We start from the raw sequence: 24,074 nt of genomic DNA, 5'->3' as shown, positions 1-24,074 counted from the left end.
TGTTCCAGTTTCCAAGAGACCCGAAAAGGAGGCTTCTGTGACTGGTCTGTATCAAGCGTGACAAGTGGCAACCGACGAACTCCTCATGTGTCTGTGGTGTAAGTGCCGCATGTTGCTTCAGTGCTGTTTTGTTGCGATTTACCGCTTTTGCGTTTAGCCAGTTAAGTGTAGCACATTTTTATTAGTCAGATGTCATTTCCGCACTATTCGTTTTGCTCGGCGTAAAAAAAAGGCACGCTTCAGCACCGAACCGGCCATTGCCTGTCGCTCGCCTGTTTGCATCCGAAATTGCATGTCACAATGTTTTCGCAAGTGGTTGCATACCAAACGTGCTTTCGCCGCTTCTGTTCATTAGAAAATAATTGCCTTTACGAGGTGCTTGTCAGCGAACCGCGGCCAGCACGAATCAAGGCACAGAGGACGAGAACAAGCGAGGGAAGATACGCTGTTGCAATTACTGTGCATCTGGATCGTCTAGAAGCCAATACGGATTAATTTACTTACGATTTTTCTAGTTTTTGACACATATGCTGCGTTGGGTAGCGTGCGCTGACTGTTAGCCCGATGCTTCGTCCAACGCTGCCGCATTAGGTCTGTAAATGAGATTAAGAGAATATATTATGTGCAGATTGAGGCGCTCATTAGAGTAATTCGACTTATATATTTGGACTACTTTGTTTTCTTGCGTGCTTTGTTCATTGTTTTTATTATCGAGCAGGAAATTTGGGGCTAATTCCAATAAAAAATTCATCTGCAGGCTCATTTCGAAGACAAGAGCTTCGAACAAAACCGCGCGGACGGATGGAAGAAGCTCAAGCCCAATGCTGTCCCAACGGTGTTCTCATTCCGAGGTCAGATACCTGTTAGCCTTGGTGTTTGTTGCCATGTTGCTTATCGCCTCGTCGTCTACATTTGAAAATGTTGAGTGAGGAAGTGGTTGGTGTGCATGCATATTAAATTTTCTGGCCCGTCTTCTATGGACCTTTTTCAAAACTTTGGAGGTCAGCTTCTTGGCACAACAAAATTCCTTCACCCCGGCCACCAAACCAGCTTTGGGGTAAAAAAAAAAAGGTGCAGTGCTGCAGATATATATAGCCTGAACAATGCCGCGTTCCTTTCCTTTACAAGACACACTGTCGGAATAAACGGATTAGCACCAGCTTTGCCTAGCCACTAATTTTGTTGAAGGGGTGAAAAACAGCTGCACGTGAGGTTTAGGATGGGCCGCCATGGTGAAGGATTCTCTGCAATGCAGAAAAGCTTACTTTCGGAGTTTTGCAAAAGGACAACTATTTTAAATATGTAATCTGCTACTTTTGCTTATTTATCTGCTTCCAGAACTTGCTAAAGAGCGAAGGCCACCAAGGGACCGAAGTGCGCATGTGCCTGCATTACTCAGTGATGACGCTGCCGCACAAGGTTCTTCACCAGAAGTGAGAGACGTCCTTCCCTTAAACACGCAAGAATATCTTCCAGTGGATTCATCGTCTGACGGAGTGATAAATGAGACATTGGTGGGTACAGCAAGCAGCAATTCTAGTGAGCAACTTACTTCGACCACCATGGATGTACGGCCTCAAGAAACTTAGTTCTTGTAAACCAGCGCAACGGCTCAAAGCCAAACAGAAAGGGACAAAACACAGCACTGAACTAACAACAGAATAAATTTATTCAGGGCAACATGCAGTGGTTAAATACACGCTGGTATCACAGAATAACGGAAAAACAGATAAAAACAAGACAAAATAAGAAAAAATAAGAAAAAATCTCGTTTCACAGCCTATCTTTGTGATTGTGCGAAAGCTTTGCCGAAGCACGTAATCTATGACATTAGGTATCCGTGTTCTTTTTCCGAGATAGCAACAGAAGGGGTGCTTATGCATTGCGCACCTATCCTCATGATTTCTGATGCCTCAATTATCTCCCTTGTGAGCTGGTCTTTGCTTTTTGCTACAATTTTACTGCTCTTGAACATTGGGCGGCATGAGCAATCCCGACAGTGAATCCCGATATGGCGGACGGCACTCTTCACATTATTGTTGTGCTCCTTAATTCTTTCATTTAAACACCCACCAGTTTGGCCAACGTACGACCGACCAAAAGACGGAGGAATTGAATATACCAAGTTGTCTTGGCACTGAACATATTTCTTCTCATGCTTCTTCGTGCACACAGGAACATCGCGACGTGTTTTGTTTGGCCGATTTACACGGGCACACAAGGTCCTCAATTTTACAAGGGCTGAAAACACATCTACTCCAGCTCGTTTTCCTATTCTTTTCAAATTGTGCGATAAAACATGAATGTAAGGAATTACGGATACGTTTTTTCCTCGGCTGACTTGGTTGGCAGTAGCGCCAAGTTTCAACTTCTTGAGCATTCCCTCCGCCACCGAAGTTAACATGTGAAGCGGGTATCCTGCAACAACAAGCCTTTCAACCTGGCATGAAAAACTGTGTGTGGTCTTATTTATGCCTCCAAGATTTTTTCATGGCATTGCTGAAACAAGATGTGGCAATGCTTCGTTTCACTAGCTTAGAGTGTGAAGAGCAGTATGGAAGTAGAGGCTTCCTGCTTCTAGGTTCAAAGGCCCAGCATACATGAACATCATTAAAAAACAGTCAGGTCTAAAAATTTTATGGAGTTATTAACAGGCACTTCATGAGAAACTGCAGTGGTTCGTGCGACCCAACCCTTTGATTCTGAGGTAGCAGAGCTGAGGAAGAAGATAGTACATCTCACAGTAGCCAATAATAGGCTGAAACAACACCACAAAGAATCTAAGAACAGTGTCTAAAAACTACAGAAGCAGAATCGCAAGCTGCAGAAAGAGGAAGCTAATTTCTCACAAAATACGAAGTTTTTAAATCAAGACCAAATTCGTGCCCTTTCTCCAAACAACAATCGTGGCAATTCATGATCAGCGCAAAGAGTAAAGCAAGACCTAAAAATTAAATTTGCTTGTGAAACCACTGGGTATGAAACGCTCAGAAAGATTGGCTACCCTCTCCCATTAAGCAGAACGTTAGCCAGAAGAATTCAGAGTTTCTGCCAGGTATCCTGCATGAAGTGATCGACAAAAAGAGGTCGAAAGCAGAGGGAATAGAGGACGCAGAAAAAGACTGTTCTCTTTCTAGATGAAATGGAGATAGCACCCGGATTTGAACTCGACTGTGGAGAAGACGTGCTTTTGGGAGGAACGACCTTGCCATCGAAGCCTGAAGAGGCAGCCAACCATGCTTTGGTGTTTATGCTAGGTGGGGTAAACCAAAGATAGAAGCAAGTGACTGTCTACGAATTTACTGGTAGGCATGTGGACGGCTCTGTACTCAAGACATATGCCCTGGAAATTGTCCAGATATGCAGCCGGATTTCTCAATGAGTACGGGTAGTCACCTGCGACATGGGTGCAGCAAACTGCGCTATGTGGAGAGAATTTGGCTTTTCCATTATCACCAAATAACCACCATTATCACCAAATAATAATGGACAAGCCGCATGTTTTATCTATTGACGAAGCTGTTGCTGATGTTCTCGCATCGTCCAAAACGGTTGCAAAAGGCTTAAAATTTGCCTTTGAACTCCCTAGTGGAAACTGTATACAGTTCCTTGACCTGAGAATTCATTTCTTGGACGGGCATATATGCTGGATGTACAATCCTAGGTCTCAAAAGGCACTCCTCCCTTACAGTAGTGCTCATTCAAAAATAATCAAAAGAGCAATAGCCATGAATTGCCTCCATTCCACTTTGGAAAAATCATGTCCGCATCAAATGTTTGAAAGTGTCCAAACGCAAACTGAGCGATTGCGCATGTCCGGCTTTCCTCCAGCTTTATTGTCAGCTGTTGCAGAGACGCTGCTACAAAAGAAAAAGTGCATCAAAAAGACGGATAAGCAAGACCAGAGGCTGCCAACTCAAGTAATTCCATATCTTCACAGAGTTTCTCATAATCTTAAGAAAGTTGGAAGCAAATACGGTGTTAATGTGCTCTTCTCCGCCCCAAGCAAGCTATCAAAAGTTTGCCCAATGATGATTAGTAAGAAAAGGCCGATTTGCACTATAAATCACCAACTCGTTTTCACCCGTTGCACTACTAAGGTAGTGTACAGCATTCCGCTCACTTGCAATAGAGTGTACATTGGTCAAACGGGACGCTGTTTTAATGAGAGAGCTAGGGAGCATTATAATCTGGTGAAAGAAGGGAAGAGTGGTTATCTTGCTATCCACTGCCGGGATTGTAAGTGTAAACCCATATTTCGGAAAGCTAAAATTCTTGGGCGTGGAAGAGATCGGGTGGAAAGAGAGATTATTGAAGCATATCACATCAGAAAAGCAGGTGGTCAGTGTGTCAGCACCGCTTCCTTTTCTCTTCTTGATAATGAAATGGCGTTTTTGAATTATTGCGGTTGATGGCCACGAGGCGATAGTAGCGCTGTACTTAACCTTTGGTATTCTCGATAAAAATCAGTTGGAAGTGCAGAATTCGTCCTGTCGTATGTGTCTTTTTCGTCCCCGTTTTTTCGTGCTGCTTCGTTTTCTCAAGATGGATCATTACCAACTGGCCCAAACTTCGGTGCTTTTGCATACCAATTTAAAGTCATGCCATTCGGACTCTGTAACACGCCGGCTACCTTTGAACGAATGATAGACTCCCTTATTCGCGGCTTTAAGTGGTCGACCTGCCTCTGCTACCTTGACGATGTTGTGGTGTTCTCGCCTACTTTTGCCACGCACCTCGAACACCTCTCCAGTATTCTGACAGTGTTCCGTAAGGCCGGACTCCAGCTGAACTCATCGAAATGCAAATTCAGTCACCGCCAACTCCCTATTCTCGGACACCTGGTTGATGCTTCTGTTGTCCGCCCAGATCCAATCAAATTTCAAGCCGTCAAGGACTTTCCTCTTCCTAGGTCGTCGAAAGATGTGCGCAGCTTTGTCGGCTTGTGCTCGTATTTTTGCCATTTTATCAAAGATTTCGCCGGCATCACTCGCCCCCTCACTGACCTTCTTAAGAAAGACACCCCCTTTAACTGGGGCCCTGCTCAAGAGCACTCATTTTCCTCCCTCGTTCAATTGCTAACCTCTCCGCCCATCTTAGCCCATTTTGACCCGCCGTCTCCGACAGAGGTTCGCACCGATGCCTGCGGATATGGGATCGGTGCTGTGCTAGCCCAACGCCAACAGGGACAAGATCGCGTCATCGCTTATGCCAGCTGCCTACTTTCCGCCACAGAGCAAAATTACTCCATTACTGAGCGCGAGTGTCTCGCCCTTGTCTGGGCTGTAGCTAAATTCCGCCCGTACCTACCTATTCGGCCGCTCATTCGCTGTTGTCACTGCACACCACGTTCTCTGTTGGCTGTCTTCACTAAAAGATTCCACCGGTCGCCTTGGTCGCTGGGCTTTGCGCGTCCAAGAATATTCATACTCTGTAGTGTACAAGTCCGGTCGTCGCCACCAGGACGCTGACTGTTTATCCCAGTACCCTGTGGAGCCACCTGACCTAGAAGACGCTGTGGCCCTGCCCTGCCTCTTAGCTATCACTGCTCTCACCGATATCGCCAACGAACAGCGCCACGACTCATCTTTATGCCCTATCTTTGATGGCCTCCGCTCTGCAAACCAATCTCCGTCTCTGCAACTTAATGTGCTCCAGGATGGCATTTTATATCGCCGCAATCTACGCTCCGATGGTCCTCCATTGCTGCTCGTCATACCCCAACATCTACGCTCTTCTGTCCTTGAAGAATTGCACGATCTGCCGACAGCCGGCCACCTTGGCGTGTCCCGCACGTACGCTCGAGTGCGGCACCGCTTCTTTTGGCCTGGCCTGTATCGTTCCGCCAAGCGTTATGTTGCCGCTTGCGACCTGTGTCAACATCGGAAAAGGCCCTCTACTTTGCCTGCCGGTCTCCTACAACCCATCGACATCCCTCCGGAACCTTTTCACCGTGTTGGCCTCGACCTTCTTGGCCCTTTTCCCACGTCCCTCTCCGGCAACAAGTGGATCGCTGTCGCAACTGATTATACGACTCGGTACGCCATCACGCGTACTTTGCCTACCAGCTGCGCTACCGATGTCACCGATTTTCTTCTCCGAAACGTCGTTCTTCACCATGGCGCCCCTCGTCAACTGCTCACCGACTGTGGTCGTTATTTTCTGTCCCGAGTGATTAATGACATTCTTCGTTCGTGTGCCACTCAGCACCAGCTCGCGACAGCTTACCATCCACAAACCAACGGGCTTACGGAACGGTTCAACCGCACGCTCACCGGCACGTTAGCAATGTACGTCTCGCCAGACCACCGAGATTGGGACGCTGCCTTGCCTTATGTGACTTTTGCGTATAACTCTTCACGGCATGACACAACTGGCTATTCCCCTTTCTACCTTTGGTTTGGTCGGCACCCCATCTTGCCTTTGGACACACTCATGCCGTCTTCTTCAGTCGCCACCACTGCTTACGCTTAGGACGCCATCGCCCAGGCCTCGCTGGCGCGCCAAATAGCCCATAGTCGGCTCCGTGCCTCACAAGCTTCCCAGAAGTCCGCCTACGACCGCCATCACCGGGCGGTCAAATATGAACCCGGATCACTCGTCCTTCTCTGGACGCCATCACGCAGCGTCGGTCTCTCCGAGAAGCTCCTTTCTCACTACCGGGGCCCTTACCGTGTGGTGCGCCGTGTCACCGACGTGAACTATGAAATTGCACCCCTTGAGTGCTCGCCATCGTCCTCCGGCCCCTCCACCGACGTCGTCCATGTCTCCCACCTAAAACCTTATCACGGCGTTCATACGTCGCCACTCTAATGCCGAGATGGCGTCTGATCAGCCGGGGGTCCTGAAGCGGGAAGACGACGACGAGACTGAGCGAGTGAACGGGCGGACGAAGACGAAGACGACAACGAAGTTCCGACTGTGTTCCGAGTGCCGTTCGTAGCTGTTCCTGGTGTACATAGCTGTAAATATATTCTTTCCCGCAACAATATTTTCTTTTGATTATGAAATAGATGGGCACTATATAACTCGAGTCCACCATTTCAGATATCTAGGCATCACTATAACTTCAAATCTAAACTGGCAAACACACATCAATAACATATGCTCAAAGGCCAAAACAAAACTGTGGTTGATAAAAAGAAAACTGAAGCTGGCTTCCACAAAAGCAAAACTAACAACCTATCTCGCGCTGGTACGACCAACACTGGAATATGCGAGCGTCATATGGGATCCGCATCAGAAAAACCGAATTGACAGGATTGAAAAAGTTCAGAGAAGGGCGGCTAGGTTCATTTTGTCAAAATATAGATTTACAGATTCAGTGACTGACATGCTTCGTGAACTAAACTTGCCTCAACTTTCAAAGCGAAGGAAGGTTGCCAGGCTAAAAATGTTTCATCTGTTATATAATAACCACTTCAACTTGAACACAAACATCTACTTGAAACAGTGTTCCTCTAGAGCTGCGAGATCTTATCACAAAGATCAGGTTAACCCCATGACTGACCTAATCAATACCTTTAAATACTCCTTCTTCCCCAGAACCTTAGCTGAATGAAATTCCTTGCCACAGGACATTTTACAAGCAGACAATCTACACCAGTTTGAAACTTATCTGTCCCGTTATTTAAGCCTATAGAAACCATTTGCCATTGCTGTCATTCATTATGTTCTTTACCTGCGATTCCGATCCTCGGTGATCTGAAACCGAGCGTATTATTATGAACACTTACCTATCTGACGCACTTGTGGTTTTATATGCTGGCAAGATGATTTCGTATAAGTTGTATAAATTTTGTACTTGTGGCTGTGTGTAGTTCTTGAGTTGTATGCATCCACCCTGTAACGGCCTTACGGCTGACAATATCAATAAATAAATAAATAGTCCTTTAGAACCTGTAAGGACAGCTTCTAAGCTCTAAAGTTTTCATGCTCAGTGATGATACAGTAAGCAAGAACAGATTTACATCCTCGAAGGTGAAACTAGAGCATGTACAGGCCGTCTTGGACTATGACGCTGCCAATAAACTTAAGGTAGCACCAAATTTATCAGAAATCCACATTAGTGTGGGACACTTCCCCAAGATGAAAGTCAGAGTCGCTGTCCAGCTCTTCCGCGGAGCCCAGCCAGCTATTCAGTTCCTAATAAAAGAAGGAGTGATTGAACCAGAGGCCGAAACAACAGCGTTGTTTATGGACCTCGTTTCTAGGTGGTACGCCCTCATGTCATCGCGTCATTCCACCATGGCGTTAAGCCACAGAAACATTACTAAACATCATGCCGCCTTCGACACACTGCGTATGGCAATAGACACGATCAGAGAACTGAAAATGGGCACTGGATCTCAGTGGAAGCCATCGCAAGCAGGGGTCCTAATTGCAATAACGGCTGTGCTTCGCCTTCAAGAAGTGCTTCTTGGCAGTGAAAGGTATGAATTCCTTCTGACGAGCAGGCTGTTGCAAGACTGCCTAGAAAACTTTTTTTCTGTGGTGCGGCTCATGAAGCCAGTGCCCACTGCATACGACTTGAAGTGTGCACTTTGACTCATCAGCGTCAGCCACTTTCATCATACTCCCAGGTCGACAAGTTACGAACTTGATGACCGTGAATACCTTGTCGATCTGCTTGCACACGCCAAGAAGAAAAGTACAGAAAACGAAGTCAATGAAATCAATGTTTCGGAAATCCTGTTCATTGAACAGCTCACGTCAACCGAGTGCCGTATTTTGTTTTACCTTGGCGGTTTTATTTTGAAAGGAATTCTAAAATTCATAACTTGTGCGCAGTGCAAGGCTGCTCTCCTTGGCAACCCTGACGATGAGTATGCTTCCCTCACTGCACTCAAGGAATACATCAGGGATGGACAAAACCTCATGTATGCCAGCAGGGATGTAATGAAAACACTGAAAAACTATGAAGAGCATTTTACAGCCGTCAATTCATGGTGTACCGGCACATTTTTCACCATGAAGTCACCCCTTCGTTCTTTAGCCGCATATCTTGAAGAGATAGACAAGCCCTCTGTGAAGATTTGCATGGCTCACAAAGAGTGAATAAGAAAAATGCTGACTGCTGCGTATGCCAGAGTGAGGCTCCGAATTCATCTTCGCCAAATTCCGAGCCCTCATTCTAGTGGCCACGAAAGCAAAACTTGTGCTGGAGTCAGCCTTGTGTAACCGAGCCAGAATATGAAGTTCCACGAAAGTTTAGCTTCGAAGCCTGAATTCTGCATCTATGCATATATGCAGGAACAACTCTTTTGTCAATTACAGTCATCTATTTAACACAGATGTATACTTTGAAAAAGGCCAATAATCTTCACGTTCCCATTAACAGAAATATTGGTAACTTTATTGTGTTTTCATAACCACTGAATAAATGATTTCATGTTTGCTTGGGTAACAGTTTGTGTTTATCTAGGAATACCGAAATGAATAGGCAAGTGCTTATATTTTATTACCATTGCTGATAATCGATGTGTCTTCAAAACGTGCGAAACCAAGACGCTGTGCCATTGACCGTGTCTGCTCAGCTTCTTACCTTGTGGAAATACGGCGGGGGACAGCCTTCCGCCCCACCCGCACTCCCACTCCGGTGATGCAGCGTTCCCGCTCGCTAACCGCGGATGAGGTTCATGCTCGAGGGACAAAGGGAAGGGATGACACAGCGTGAACACTCATATGCTATTTATTACACTTGCAATTAATACACAGAGCGGGCCAGCTAGCTACAAAACATCAACGAGGCATTCCTCTGAAATAGGAGGCTACGTAAGAAGGACTTCTGGCTTACCGGCTGGGGCAGGGGCGCGACTTCGGAAGTATCGGCGGCGAACATTTGTATGCGCCGACAATGGCGGCCGGGTTTTCCAGTGCGCGCCGCATTCTTGGGGCAAAGCCATTCCCTAGTATTTGCTGGAGAAGGTGACCAGAGCGCGCATTTGCTGCGCTCGCTTCACTGCCTGAAACCAGAAGTCCAGCGGCAAGGCACAACGGATCCCCGTGCGCCTGCCGCGGAAGGTGACGAGAGCGTGCGGCTGCAACCACTCGTGACACTGGCCGGATCTCGAAGAGACTCTGTCCGGTCCCGCAGAATTCTACGTAACCTACGAGGTGGCGCTCCCGTCACCGTTCCCTTTCTCCCATGAGGGAGACTTCCCTCCTCGCCCAGCCGAGGCTGTCTCGACGCACACCGATGGAGATGGTCGGCCGCGTCGAAATGGAGCGGGAAAACAGGTTTCCACAACCTATTCATTGCACTCACTTGTATTGGGACATTTATAGCTAAAATTTTAAAAAAGAACGCCAAACAAGCTTGGACAGATATCACCCATTGCGTTTCAGCAATCTACTAAACTTGTTAGTTTGAAATTAACTACGAAAGAAGTTAGCAGAATTAAATAATTTCAACTGAGGGAGGTGTGCTCTAAAATAAATTTTCAAAGTCCCCCCTCCACGCAATGGTTTGTGTCATTTTTCGAGCGTTCTGTTCGCCCGGAGATTAAACATACGTAGGAAGTACAGCACCAATGGGTCTGCCAATACCCGTGTTCGTATGCAGAATATGCCTTGACATAACCCTCATCGAGATTTAACTCATCTTAAAAGCGGCTCAAAACTTTTTACTGCATGCTCCTCTGCTTAGTAACGGTTCCCTTCATCCTAATCTATCGCAAAACTCGGTAAATAAATGTTTTCAGGAATTTTTTTTCTCTCCTTCTCTAGGAGGATGGTAGCTTGACGAGAGTAAGCTAGCTGACGACGCAAATTTATGTTGGGGTTGAGTGCTGTTTAGACGCACCAACGGGGTCAGTGCATAATTAGAGATAGGTTTTGAACAAAAGCGATAGATTCGAGAGAAGCTTCACTGACAAAATTGGCGCATATCTTGCATACCCGGTTTCCCTGTTACCGTCGACACCTTGATGTTGGCTGCTTGTCCCGTTTTTAAAAGCAGAAGGCTCTCCAACAAAATTTAGTATTCTATTCTCATGTAAAACAGAACATTTTTCTTATTTTAAGCGCCCGCAGAAAGCAAGAAACGAGCAGCCCTCCCCCCCACGAGAACGAAACCTGCATGCCGCGGGAGCAAGAATGGCGGCCGCCGTAGCAGACGACGCAGATGTCCTCACCCTGAGCGGGGGCGCGTGCATCGAGGCACCCTAGGGCAGGCTAGGGTGCCTGGATGCCTGCTCGCCTCTACTTTCAGGGTGGGGACACCCTTTGTACTACTCTGCGCTGCCGTTTCCCCCTCACAGCGGCATGTTGGGTCTCATGCGTCAGTTGCGTGCAGTGCGCTATGCGTCTGGCACGGTTTCTGTACGGTTGCGTGGCAACTGTAATAATGCTGCTGATCTGGAAATAGACAGTACATATTTGTTTCACTCATGGCAGTAGTGTTTTTGCAGTTTTGAGAGTATTTTATGCATGATGCATTCGCTCTGACTACACGAAAAACGAAAAGTTATGACGGACTGCTGTGTTTTTAAGTCAACGGCTGCACTTTAAAAGGACAGACGTTATTTGGTTTCCCTTGATAGGATAATATGGACTATATTAATGTCACCGAATTCCATATAATTATGCTGCCTTTGTTGTTTTGAACGTAACTGTTCCCAAGGCCCCTAGTTTCCCTTGTATACAAGCAGCGCGGAGCATGCACATCCTGCCAAATATAATATTTTTGCATAGTCAACATTCACTTTCCAACGTTTCCTGAAGTGCCTTTGTCTTGTTGCTGCACCGTATGTGAAAAATTCCACGTAACAATGGCAAATTTCTCTTCCAAGTAGTCTATCACCTCACTGCTCTGGAGTAGAAAGCTGAGGACACGTCTGAAACCAAATGGTCATATTTTCTAAACTGCGTTCCTTAGTGGCTTGTACCACAACAAAACAATGCAAATGGTTGCGCTTCCCTTTGGATGGTGTTGACTACACGTAGACTGATGATGCGATGCGATGACATCTTCCTAATTCGTAGCGATTAAGTCGCTTTATTCGAGGACAAATTTTACTAAACAATTTGTTTTTTCCTTTCAAAACATGAGGAAAAATCATCAAAAGCGACTGATGCAAAAAGAGGCCTCACAAAATCAGCCCCTGATAACTATTTATTTTCAATACCATTGTCCCTGCCATGGTAAACTAAGAAAGAGGAGCCGGAGCAACAAAAGAAAAAATTGAAAATTGGTTTTTGAGGAAAGGAAATAGCGTAGTAATTGTCTCACATATCTGCTGTAAGCGAAGGGAGGAAGGTGGGAGTAAAAGATGAGAGAAAGAGGTGCCGTAGTGGAGGCCTCCCCAATAATTTCGACCACCTGGGGACGTTTAACATTCACTGACATCGCACAGCACACGGCCGCCTGTGCGTTTCACCCATCCCTGCTGCTGCTGTCATCAAAAGAGACAAAAAAAGTAATCTATAGGATATGGTTGCCCAGAAACACGAGTCAGGAATTTTACTGACGTTGCTGCGTGAGGGTAATGAAAAGAGCCTTTTTTCCCAGTTGTGGTTTCTTTAAATGAGATAACAAAAGGAAGGAAAATAAATCGTTACTGGAGAAAAAAGCCGCCTTGTGTTCGCGTCACGCAGCCACGGCTTCTTTGCTTACTGACGCACAGAAGATAGGTTTGGCGCCAGGATATTCGTAGTGAGCTGGCGCAAAGAAGGAGAGAGGAGAGCCTTCCTGCCTTCGTGGCATTAAGTTAAAACCAATATTAAACTGAACAAAAAGCTGCGACGAGAGCTTCACATACTCGCTTACCCGCAAGAGCGTATAAATAATACTGCTGCCTTATTGCGAAACACCTTTGTGATCAGGCTGTGAAGCCAAAGCCACTCGGCAACTTTTGATGTGGCCTGGCAGGTTTTAGCACTCGCCTTTCAGCTTTCTTGGCCTACGTCATCAGTGCAAGCTCTTGTGGTCTGGTGGTCAAAACATGCGACTTTTGACAGCGTGGTGCAGAACGTGCGATATGTACTGAGACGGCAGTAATCGGGAGAAGAAAGGCCGCGACTCGTAACAATGACAACGTGCTTCTAATCGGAAGAAGGCGGCGGAGAACGCACAGAACTTGCAAAACCGAGGCGAAAACGGGATACGCCCCTTTGCTTCAAGTGAGCTCGTAATGTGCGTGATGTAGCAGTCAGAGACCAAGTTATGAGGGTCTGTTGTGTTCTCGGGTGTTCTGCCCGCACTATTGAAATGACCCGGCTATTTGGCTTTGTTCGTGACAGCGCGCGCCGAAAAAATTGCCTATCGCAGGTCAAACCAGACTGGCTGAACAACAGTAAACCTCAAAGTATGAGAGGTAAGGCATGCGAAATGCTTGTTTTCCAGAACAATTTCTGCTTGGGACGGAGGAATAATGCACTACTTATCTTTGCATCCTCATAATTATTTAAATTAGCAGCCATGAAACGCACCTTCTCGTATTGATTTCATGGCGAACGAAAAGCTGCCTGAATGGCAGTCTTTGGCCAATATGGAACTGTAGCTCGAAATAAGTAATCCTGATTGTTGGAAAAGTAATTGAAGTGGGGAGTATTCGGGTCAAAAGGTTGCACTGGAATATGCTATGCAAGTTGTAAGAAGGAACACTGCGCAGAATAAACGCTACAGGAGAGAACCAACACGCATGAGTGCACCGACTGTTCATAAGGCGCCGACTTTACCGGCAGGTTAGCTGCGAAAGATAGTCTACTTTAGAGTAACTACCTCTGATTCACTGTTTAAAATATCTCTGGTACCACTCTGTCAAGGTAGAACACCAAATTTTCTGAATTCCTCGAGGCAGATGCAATTTTTTCTTCGAAATGGCGCACCGCCGCATTGCGCTCAATGCAACTGAACAGGAGAGTGAGACCCAACATGCCCCCACCGGGAGCAGCATCTTCACCCTGAAAGCGGCCATCGAGGCACCCTAGGGCAGGCTAGGATGCCTCAATGCCAGCTTCGGGGTGGAGACAACTTCAGCGGCACCGCCATATTGAATCACACGGGATCAGCGGCGCTAGCGTTTGTAATGGCGCCATTCATGCTCTCGGCGTGCTTCAAAGTGCTTTAACTTGAACAGCCTTTTGCAGCGAGCGCTACACTGGGCTACCTGTTGAGATTTTCGCGGTACATGGGAGAGGCCAGTTGTGATTCAATATGGCGGCGTCGCTTAAGTTGTCTCCACCCTGGAACAGCGGCGCTGGCATTGAGGCACCCTAGGACAGGCTAGGGTGCCTCGATGCCAGTGCCGCCGGGGTGGAGACAACTTCAGCAGCGCCACCATACTAAATCACACGGGATCAGCGGCGCTAGCGTTTGTAATGGTGCCGTTCGGCGCGCTTCAAAGTGCTTTAACTTGAACGGCCTTTTGCAGCGAGAGCTGCACTGGGCTACCAGTCGAGCATTTCGCGGTACATGGGAGAGGCCAGTTCTGATTCAATATGGCGGCGTTGCTTAAGTTCTCTCCACCCTAGGGCAGGCGGCTCCGGCGCGCTCGCTCTCCGGCGGCACGTGCTCAAAGCAGACGACAAGCAGACGACACGGGTGTTCGCTTCAGCGGCCACGCCGTACCGTTGTTTTTCTGCGCCCTTAAGTCAAACAGCAACAGTTCTTGTCAGTGTCTGTTCGAGGGCCGTAATACTAACAGCGCTGCTATGCTCAGTGCGGCCTCCTTCGGAATTTGCTAGACTAAGATGGGACGCAGGTGTGTAACGAAAGTAAAAACAGTGCTAATTTTTACACAAACACACAGAAAGACCAGAGCCCGTCCTGTCTGGTCTTTCTGTGTGTTTGTGCAAAAATTAGCACTGTTTTTACTTTTGTTACACGATGTTACACCAACTAGCCCACCAAGAGGTACTGTTAGACGCAGGTGTTTTGTTCGAAATTGCAAAAGCGGTTACAAGTGTTGCAGGGAGAAGGTGAGCAAGGTGAGAAGTTGTAGCCGTTTGTTTCCTTCTTGGCTGACGTGTAGTCATAAGCGCTGCGCTGTACGACGCCCGCGTTCTCCAGCAGATGAAACGTAGCGTGGTCACACACTCGACGAACGTGAAGGCATGTTTGCCTTCGACGAATGCCAGAAGCACTTATACCCATCCAATCAAAGTCATCGCGCGGGTGTCAAACAAAAACCCTGCGTGCAACCAGAAGCTACAGATCATCTTGTAGCGGTCATGGAAAAGAACGCGTTTTATTTTTTACTGTGCTCAAATGGTTGAAGCGTAGCACCAAAAGAAGCGCGCGAGAGTGGCCTCAATAGAAGTCAGGCGCGCGCGGCCGTACGGGAGCAACACGCTCGACCGGTTACCTTGGCAACCGAAACAGCAGTAATTTCTTTACAGGCCGCCAGCATGATAGTGGCGCCGCGGGCTTGTGACCTTTTATGGTCGCCGCAGACAGCAGAGTTTCCACTCCTAAACAGTTTTCCCCCGTGTGCTAGGCATAGACTTTCTGGGCATGTGTGATGCCACGTCGACTGCTGTACGGGTGAGATAAGTGATAAGCGTTGACAGTGTCCTTTCACCGAGTTTTTTGAGGCATCCCCACTTTGTGGCGATGTGCTTTGTGTGTCCGTAGATACCATCATGCCTCCGATGTGTACACTGTGCGTCCCGGTTTCGTCCCGCCATATGAACAAGTGTTTTGACGTTATTGTCGTGCCAAACTTCATCCATCCAGCCATGAGAGTACCCGCGGACCGGTCCCGATGCAAGTGTTGTATTCTCGTATATAGCTATAGCTATACTAGCTATACTGTGGAAAATAATTTTTTACATTTAAGAGACACTTTTCAGAGTGAATATCTTTTTAAAAAATTGTTAGCACTTAAAATGCTACACTTTAGAAGCTTCCGTTTTTACAGTGCTGAAAACAAACGTTTCATTGGTGTAATCTGCTATTGCGGGACGTGCCATATGTCCCTCAATAGGCTATATTCATGCCGTGAGAAACTTGCCGGAGCCCCTGCTTTTCTATGAGAAACTAGTTTGTGCGCACTAAGCGCCGGCTCTCGGCATGTCCTGGAGCTGTGCTTACAGATTTTGCCAAGAAAAACATGAATTAGGAAGCGCATACCTCTCCTACCACAAGTAAATACTGCCCGCGTTCATACTGACAAGTGCAACATGCAGGTATTTGCATGAATTAAGTCATGAGGTGGAAGTCGTTCCCACATGCAATGCGCAGCCACCACCAGTTTTCAAAATGAACCAAATGGAATCCTCGGCGAGTACGGTTAACATAAGTTGCGCTTGTTGAAGTACTTTGCGCTTTTAACAGATAAGTGTTGTGGGGACCTGGCCCGCCGTCCCCTGTGGTTTGCATCCCCACGATGCGTCCCTAGTTAGTTAACTAACAAGGGACGGTGCAGGTGGCGCAGCGACATGAGTGCCATGGACGGCGTGACTACTACGCGCACGCAGGAGAGCACCTCTTCCGCTTGGGATTTCGGTGCGTGTGGACTGTTCGGCACGTGCTCCACTCTTTGCCAGTGGGCCGAGAAAGTGGCAGGCAGAGCATTCTCCAACATCTCGTCCCGTCCGGCTTCAGTTTCTCCTTGCCCTAGAGTGGGCGAACATTCACTTGTAACCTTCCTGGTAAGTCGGATGACCTCAATTCCTTAGCGTTTTTTGTTGCTAGCCAGCGTTATTGTTTTTGCAGCAATAAATGCGTTTGTGCTGGCGTTTTGCTGTAGCAATAAATGCCTGTTTGTGTCAGCCTTTGTTTCCTCAGAGCAAGGCCTGCCATGGTCGGCATGCACTTGGTAGCGTACGCTATCATGGGGTGGGGTCTGGCAGTTTTGAACAGTGTCAGCCGCAATTAATTGGGGGAAACCATATTTATTTATCCATTTAATTAAAACCCCACATCTGGCAGCCCAACGTGGGGGCTTGCTCTTGGAACATTGGACGACTGTCTGTTCGGTTCGAGAAACGCTCTGCATAGGCTTGACAAGTGCTAGGCCTAGAGTGAATTTTGATTGCTAGGACCTGCGGCATACTTTCTTCAGTGCGAGGTGTGTTGCGCTGCAGCATGTTTGAACTTTTCGACATGCTCAGCATGTTTTTCATCAAATTTTCCCTGGAGTTTCATCAGCACGAGAACCACTTGTTCCGAATCAAGGAAGCGTGAGGCCTAGTGCCTCACGCTCCCTCGCTAGGCACTCACAAGTTGCTAGGCAGTCACAAGGAGTGCCTAGCGACTGTGTGCGCTGCGCAAGTTCGACGTCTATTTGGACTGCACGAAGTTCATTGTGCAGACCGATCACAGCGTGCTCAGCTGGCTGATGAAGCTTCGTGAACCTCCGGGCCGGCTGGTGCGCTGGGCGCTCCTTGTACAGCGCTACGACTTTTCGGTGCAGTACCGAGAGGGGAGCACGAACATCGTTGCAGACGCGCTTTCGCACGCCCCTCTGCCTGCCACCGCCATTGCTGGAGGCAAACGGCGAGGAAGAAAAGTTGTTCCACCCGCTCGGGCAAAGGAAGAGGGGGTCGAAGTGGAGAGGAGACGTCTTCCCCCTTTGGGGAAAGCGATGGCGCACGAGCGCAGATGGAGAGCGGTAGCGGGGCTGTTGGCAAAAAGAGCTACGCGGAAGCTGCCTCCCCCCGTGGGGGGGCTGACAAGGTCTGTGCACTAAGCTGGGTACACAGGTGTCAGTCGCTCGGTAGGAAGCCAAAAGTGGGACAAAAAAGATGACCCACAAAGCTTTGAATGAGCTGTCCCTTCCTGTGAGGGCGCAGCCACATCGCATGTGCCGAAGGGGCCTCCCCTTAGGGGCAAGCCCCACACTGGGATGGAAGATAACTAGCCTTTGAGTTGTCTCCCTCTGGTCGCAATGAACACGGCTCCCCCATCGCGGATAACACAATCATATTCAGCCGTGAAGAGCTCCTGAGGGCGCAGCAGGCTGATTATTTCTATAGACAGATTAAAAGCCGTTTGGTTGAGACAGAGCGCTGCAACTCTGCTGGCATTGCAATGAGTGCGAAAGGGCCAGAGCCAGCCTGCATTGCTGGTAGCCCCGAAGATTCGTTCCTGCTGGACCCGGATGGGCTCGTGTTGAGGCACATCGCTACCGATGATGAGTCCATTGATCTGTTTAAGGTAATGGTACCAAAAAGTCTGGGATGCACCACTTTGTGTTATGCTCACGATGAGCCACTGGCCGGACATATGAGCGGCTCAAAGGTCTTTGCAAGACTCAGCCGCACTGTCACCTGGCCCGGCATGAAGCGGGACATTTTCCGCTAATGTTGGACCTGCCATGTTTGTCAGACGGTGAAATCTCACGACGGCATCCGCTGGGATTGATGAAACCGATTGACAGTCAGCGGCCGTGGCAATGTGCTGCCTGCGACTTAATGGGGCCTTTCCCTAGAAGTAAGCAAGGTTTTCAGCACCTGTTGGTAGTGGTTGATCACTTTACTAAGTGGGTGGAGCTTTTTCCACTCCGTAAAGTGATGTCCCGGGCTGTGCTAGACAAGCTAATGGATGTTTTCATGCATTTTGGCTTCCCCCAGCGCCTGATCATGGACAACGCGTCATACTTCACGGCCCGGGTGTTTCGCGAAACGTGTTCTTCCTTTCGGATAGAGCATCGCCTCACGTCTCCCTACCACCCCCAGTCTAATCTGAAGGAACGCTGCAATCGCACCGTAAAGTCGATGCTCACGGCCTTTGCCCAGAGCCAGAAGGATTGGGCAGACCCCCTAAACGAGCTCGCGTTCGCAATTCGGACTGCTGAGAACCGTTCTACGGGTTTCTCCCCTGCATTTCTCACTTTTGGGAGAGAGCTGGCAAATACCCTGACTGTTGTCACACAGCGCCAAAAAGAGGTTGAGAGTGTGCCGTGGGAGTGTTCTTCGTACGCGGCGCAGCTTCGCACCAGGCTAGCGCAAGCCCTCAGTAGGGCACAGAAACGCCTGGGTGCTGCTCGAGCCCAGCAGAAGGCTCAGTATGACAAAAGCCACCGAAGCGTCTGCTTTCAGGCAGGTGACTTAGTGCTCTAACGCAACCATGCCCTCAGTGATGCCAGCAAAGGGTTTTCTGCTTCTTTGGCCGCTAAGTGGCTGGGGCCTTCCCTGGTGGAGAAACAGTTTTCTCCCCTTTTGCATGAGCTGGTGGATCTCCAAACAGGGCGCACCCGCGGCCGCGTTCATATCGCCGACTTGAAAGCCTGCCATTGTAGGCCGCAAGAGTCCACGCCGGGGCCCGGTGACCTCGCGTCCAGTCAACAGAGCCCGCCTGGTGCGTCCGACCACTTTCGGCCACCGCATCGCTACCCTCTCAGGAGCCGTGCATCATAATGACAGCGCGCCCTTGACTCCGGACTCTTCCGGTAATGAGACAAACGCCTCGCTGTCCCTTCCAACCTCCGTGAGCGCACGCCTCTTCCGAGAATTTTCTCAGACAGGTAGGCGCGCGCATTTGTATAAATGTAAAAAAGTGCATGCGGAACAGTTCTCTGGTTGTTTGATGTATTTAGTTTTTCTTCCATGTGTGCGCCTGTGTGAATTGCAAGCGTAGAGGTGTGGCGCGGGAGGAAAGAGCAAGACGAACGCCACCGAAAGAGCCGTTCGTGCCATTAGAAGAGGGAGTCTGCACCCTGCTGTTTCTCGAAACGGCCGACACCCGGGGGACAGACTTTCAACCTCCAATGCAGGTCGGGATGTTGTCCCTTTCTTTCCCCTCGCTCCCTTTAGCAGGGCAGAGGGTCAGCAGGCCGGGGCACCTGGACCTGCTGCCTGTATGTGGCCTCTTCCTCCCCGGACTCGATGTTGATCATGTATGCGCCAGCGCACGCGTGTGTGTGTAGGAGGGGGGTATGGCTGCCCAGCTTCAGCATAAGATGTGGGTCGCCGGTGCCTCCCTCCTCTGGGGCTCTGGCCTTGCAGAGACCACCATGATTCACCAGTGGCCCCTCTGTGCTCAAACCTCGAGGACAGCTCGTGAGAGAAGTGCACGGGCTCGACGGACTACGCCAGCGTACCAGCAGCGAAACTGCACGTCATGTCGCCGACACCACTGCTGCCAACGATGCCCACCAGACCCGGCCATCTTTGCAACCGTCGTCGCCGCCAAGCTGGCCACCAAGGAAGACGGATGCCCGGGGCGGCTGGAGTGGAGTTAGTGGCTCCGACATCTCTACGGAGGCCAGCAGACGGCGGCCTGAGGAGGTGATGCGTCGCTACCTGGGCCTGTCAAGACGGCGCATCACCACCGATATCATACGCGTTGGCCAACACCTGGACCGCCCAGCAAAGAGTGGAGCGGGGCCAGCTCCACGTGCCTTTCCCGTTTCATGGCTATACTATAACCAAGCAGGCTGCAGAATCGGGCGGCACCCATATGCCCCTTTCTCCGGACGTTGCCACCTGCGAGGCGTGCGGTACACTCGTCATACACGACTCGCACTACATCGGGCGTCTGCATCCCGAGACCAAGGAGACCACCACCGTCCCTGCAGTGCCCTGTGAGCAGGCACCATCGATGTCCAACGGTAGCTGGCGGCGATGGTGCGCGGCTGGATGTAGGTCGACCCGGCATCTGCAGCTCTGGTGGCCGCGGAGGAGTGGGCCTTGGTGGTGAGGGAGGTGACCAACACAAGCGCAGCTGACGCTGGGTAGTCGATGGACGCTCTTTAGTGCCATGACAGTTTCTTTTGTTATTTTTAGTACTATATTTTCTCTGGTTCTTTCGTTTCTTTGTATAGTGGCTAACCATTTGCATAGCATTGTGTAATCCGGAGTGAATGTTATCCTGCATTATTTGGTTTTTGGAATCCATATAGTATCTCACTGTCCATTGTTTGCTTATCCCTTGTCATTATATTTCTGTATTTTGCATTCATTCATATTTAGCACTCACCTTTTTTTTATCGTAGCGGAATGAAGGGCTGGAATGGAGGCTGGCAGGAAGGACTCCTCCTTGCAGTGCCATTGCATGTTTGTCGACGGGTGTACGGATGGCTTTCCAGGCCGACCAGGGCACTTAAGGAGAGAGGGATGTGGGGATTCGTGCTGTCTCAAGGGCAGCCTGTGCTGTTCCTTTTCAACTCCTGCAAAACCCTGTCCGCTAACAAAGGCCTGGTAAGGCTCTGGGCGCTGCCTGACCTCCCCGCTGGGCCCTCCGGTCACGCGGGGATCCCTGCTGCGCTCCACGGTGTCGTGCTACATTCTCCTCTGATTGGGCCGCGGGGGAGTGACGTAGACGCAAAGTTGTGCTTGTTCCGGGGCCGGTCGCGGGGGCTCGGGAAAGTTCGAGACAGGCGTGCGACGAGGGCGGAACACGGGCCGGACACAAGCGGCAAGGTATGTGAGTGACCGTTATTCGCTGTCCCCAAGGCCTTTACCGACGGTCATTCGCGTGCCTTGTCGTACAGGCCCCTAACATCACACGCCGAGAGCCTCGCGCACTGCTCTTGCGGAACCTGCGAGCGCCCGGCGAAGCCCGCCGAGTAACCACCGCCGCTGACCTGAGGCAGCCGCGGCTTGCACCAGAGTTTTCCCGCCGCACTGGTCTGTGCGCGCCGACCCGTGTCCGCACGCGCATCTGCTGGGGCCCGCTGTCAGGTGACGGTGGACGCCAGGTGCGCACTAGTTGAAGGAGTGCCATACAGTGCTTATGTTTGTATTGTAGTTGTCTGCGCAATAAATATGTGCGTTGTGAACGTGCTAGTTCTCTTGGATTGAGAACACACGAGCGCGGCAAGAGCAGACTGGACCCCTTTCGGCTTGGTGCTCGAACCACACAGTGGGTCTCTCTCTTCGCACACCCCCGGGACATGTAAGGAAGCCCACTTTTGGGCTATGTACTGACCCTACACGCGGAGGGATTTAAGGAAGAGCCCACAAGATACACGAGGCGAACATGAAAGGCGGGGAGCCGCATGTCTTCTCCATCGCCGCGGCCATGTTGTAGAAAATAAACAATGGAAGTGCGCAAGAACAGCCACAGCTAGGCTTCTAAGAGAATGGTGGTCTCCATTCCCTTCGAAGGGAATGGAGACCACACGAAGACTCGCTCGTGGTCTCAGCATGCGGTCTCCAGTAGCAATTTCCAAGGGCTTTCACTCCAAATACAATGAGGGCATCCTCCGGAACAGTATGATCGTGAGACCCGGAAAGCGATAAAATGCAGCCCATTGAAACCGCAATACTTCCCGTTGAAACTGACATGCTCTTCCCATTTTCAAAAACGTATTCTGAATATCTCAACAAAAACTGAAGATATTACAGACTGAGTCCAAAACAGTATGCCATTAGGAATTCAACAATTTTCAGCTTCAAATCTAGTCAAGGCGGTAATTCATCGGTTATTAGATGAGGCAGATCAGCCGATGGGGCAGGCAGGGCTAGCGGATGTATGAGATCCCTTCATTATACCACGCGACTTTCGGTGCAGCGTACAGCCCTTTCTCTCCCTGCATGGAGGATACTGTCTCCCCGTATGCATGATTATACGAATTATATGCATGACGCATCGTAAGTCTTCAAAAGGGGAGTCCCCTTCAAAAGTGCGTCTCCTGGCCAGTGCTGCCACAGCGGTCAGAGGAGAGTAGCAAATTTTGGCGTCAAAAATCAGCATAAATCAGCAGATTTCCGTATATGTTGGGATTACTTGTTTAAAGATGTTTTCTCTTTACGGTATGGCTTATTCATTTATTACGGTACGATATAGTGATAAAAGAAGTCCCACTGTCATCATCAGAGTTGCGGGCACGGCACGCATCCGAACATGGCCTCAAATGTGCTCATCTTTGCCTGTCTGCAGGTTCCGCTACTGACCGGTGCATTTACAACGCCATCAACTATGTTCAGCGAGCTGGAGTACAAGCCGATCACTGAGCCTTATCTTCAGCCGGCCTCAGTGACGGTGAGGTGCGCTGTCTACCACGGAATCTACCCCAGAAGTATTCACCAATCACCGTCGACCACGGTTCTGCCGATTGTCTACATAAGCAAGCACTGGGATCCTCACAAACTCAGTTGCGGGCACGGCACGCATCCGAACATGGCCTCAAATGTGCTCATCTTTGCCTGTCTGCAGGTAAGACAGAGTGCACCTTCATTTCAAAGCAACCATTTGTCTCTTATTGTCGTGCCGTGCCCCCGCACACTGTTCTTGATTTGTGTGATTGCTGGTCTGTATTTATTTAGCTTGTGACAAGTGGGGATGTTGAATTGAACCCGGGTCTCCCTACCGTTGATGAGAAGCTGGAACAAATTCTTCAAACACTAAAGGAACATATGAAAGAATGGTTGCTTGGCGGGCTAGTTGGTTCATATCTAACATGTGTTGCAGCGCGAACCACAAGAAGGGACGACGACAGACAGAGTGAAAAGAGCGCTGACTTCCAACTATTCATTTTCCTGATAGGCCACGCATTTATACACATTTGAACCTTCAGCAGGAAAAGGCAGGCAAAGCAATCAGCATGAAAGGCATAGGAGATTAGGACAATCACCATCGATCCAGAAACTTCAGCTCTTTCTTGGTTAGAACAACTGATGGCATGCTTACACACCTGTCCTCTGCACGAGCAATACTTGTCGCCTCTATTATCTCCCTAACACACTGATCATTGTGTCGAGCAACGATTGTGCTTTTTTGGAACGCAGGCGCGCAAGGTTTTCTGCGGCGACGTGCAGACTCATTGCCACAATTACGACAGTGCGTGCTAAGATGGCCCTGGTCACCATCATTTACATTCTTGTTGTGTTCTTTCAATTTGGTATTTATGCACCTGCAGGTTTGTCCAATGTATTCGCGTCCGCAGGACAACGGAACGCGATATACGACACCATCGTCGCAAGTGACAAACTGATTCTGGTGTCTAATCATGCACGATTTTTTCTTTTTTGCTGTAGCACGGGTTAGTCTTCTTGCACAGAACTGATAGTTTGAGTGGGGCCGAAAACACAACATTAACGCCTACGCGCTTTCCAATCTTCTTCAAGTTGTGGGAAGTCTGGTGGATATACGGAATGACTGCCACTTTTTTGCGTGCATCCGGGCCTGTCACGGCATTCTTTTCAGATTGCCGGACGTTTTTCATTTTCTGGAGCAAGCCCTC

General features: G+C 49.2%; 1 protein-coding gene across 7 annotated transcripts in view; it reads right to left on the bottom strand.

Moving 5' to 3' along the window:
• The window catches only part of LOC144116361 (serine/threonine-protein kinase Nek7-like), a 131,526-nt gene that overhangs the window by 74,110 nt on the left and 33,342 nt on the right, over nucleotides 1–24,074 (bottom strand). For 5 of the 7 annotated variants that reach the window (XM_077651136.1, XM_077651132.1, XM_077651133.1 and 2 more), the window contains exon 3: nucleotides 505–593. The exons of the other annotated variants lie outside the window; for them this stretch is intronic. In XM_077651136.1, coding sequence (XP_077507262.1) covers nucleotides 505–593 — 89 coding nt within the window. The remainder of the gene's footprint in view (nucleotides 1–504; nucleotides 594–24,074) is intronic. 7 annotated transcript variants of the gene reach the window in all.

Source organism: Amblyomma americanum, chromosome 1 (genome assembly GCF_052857255.1).
Source record: "Amblyomma americanum isolate KBUSLIRL-KWMA chromosome 1, ASM5285725v1, whole genome shotgun sequence".
In the NCBI taxonomy this organism is placed as follows: Eukaryota; Metazoa; Arthropoda; class Arachnida; order Ixodida; family Ixodidae; genus Amblyomma; species Amblyomma americanum.
The sequence above is the reverse complement of the archived record's forward strand: the minus strand, read 5'-3'. Positions and strand labels throughout refer to the sequence as shown.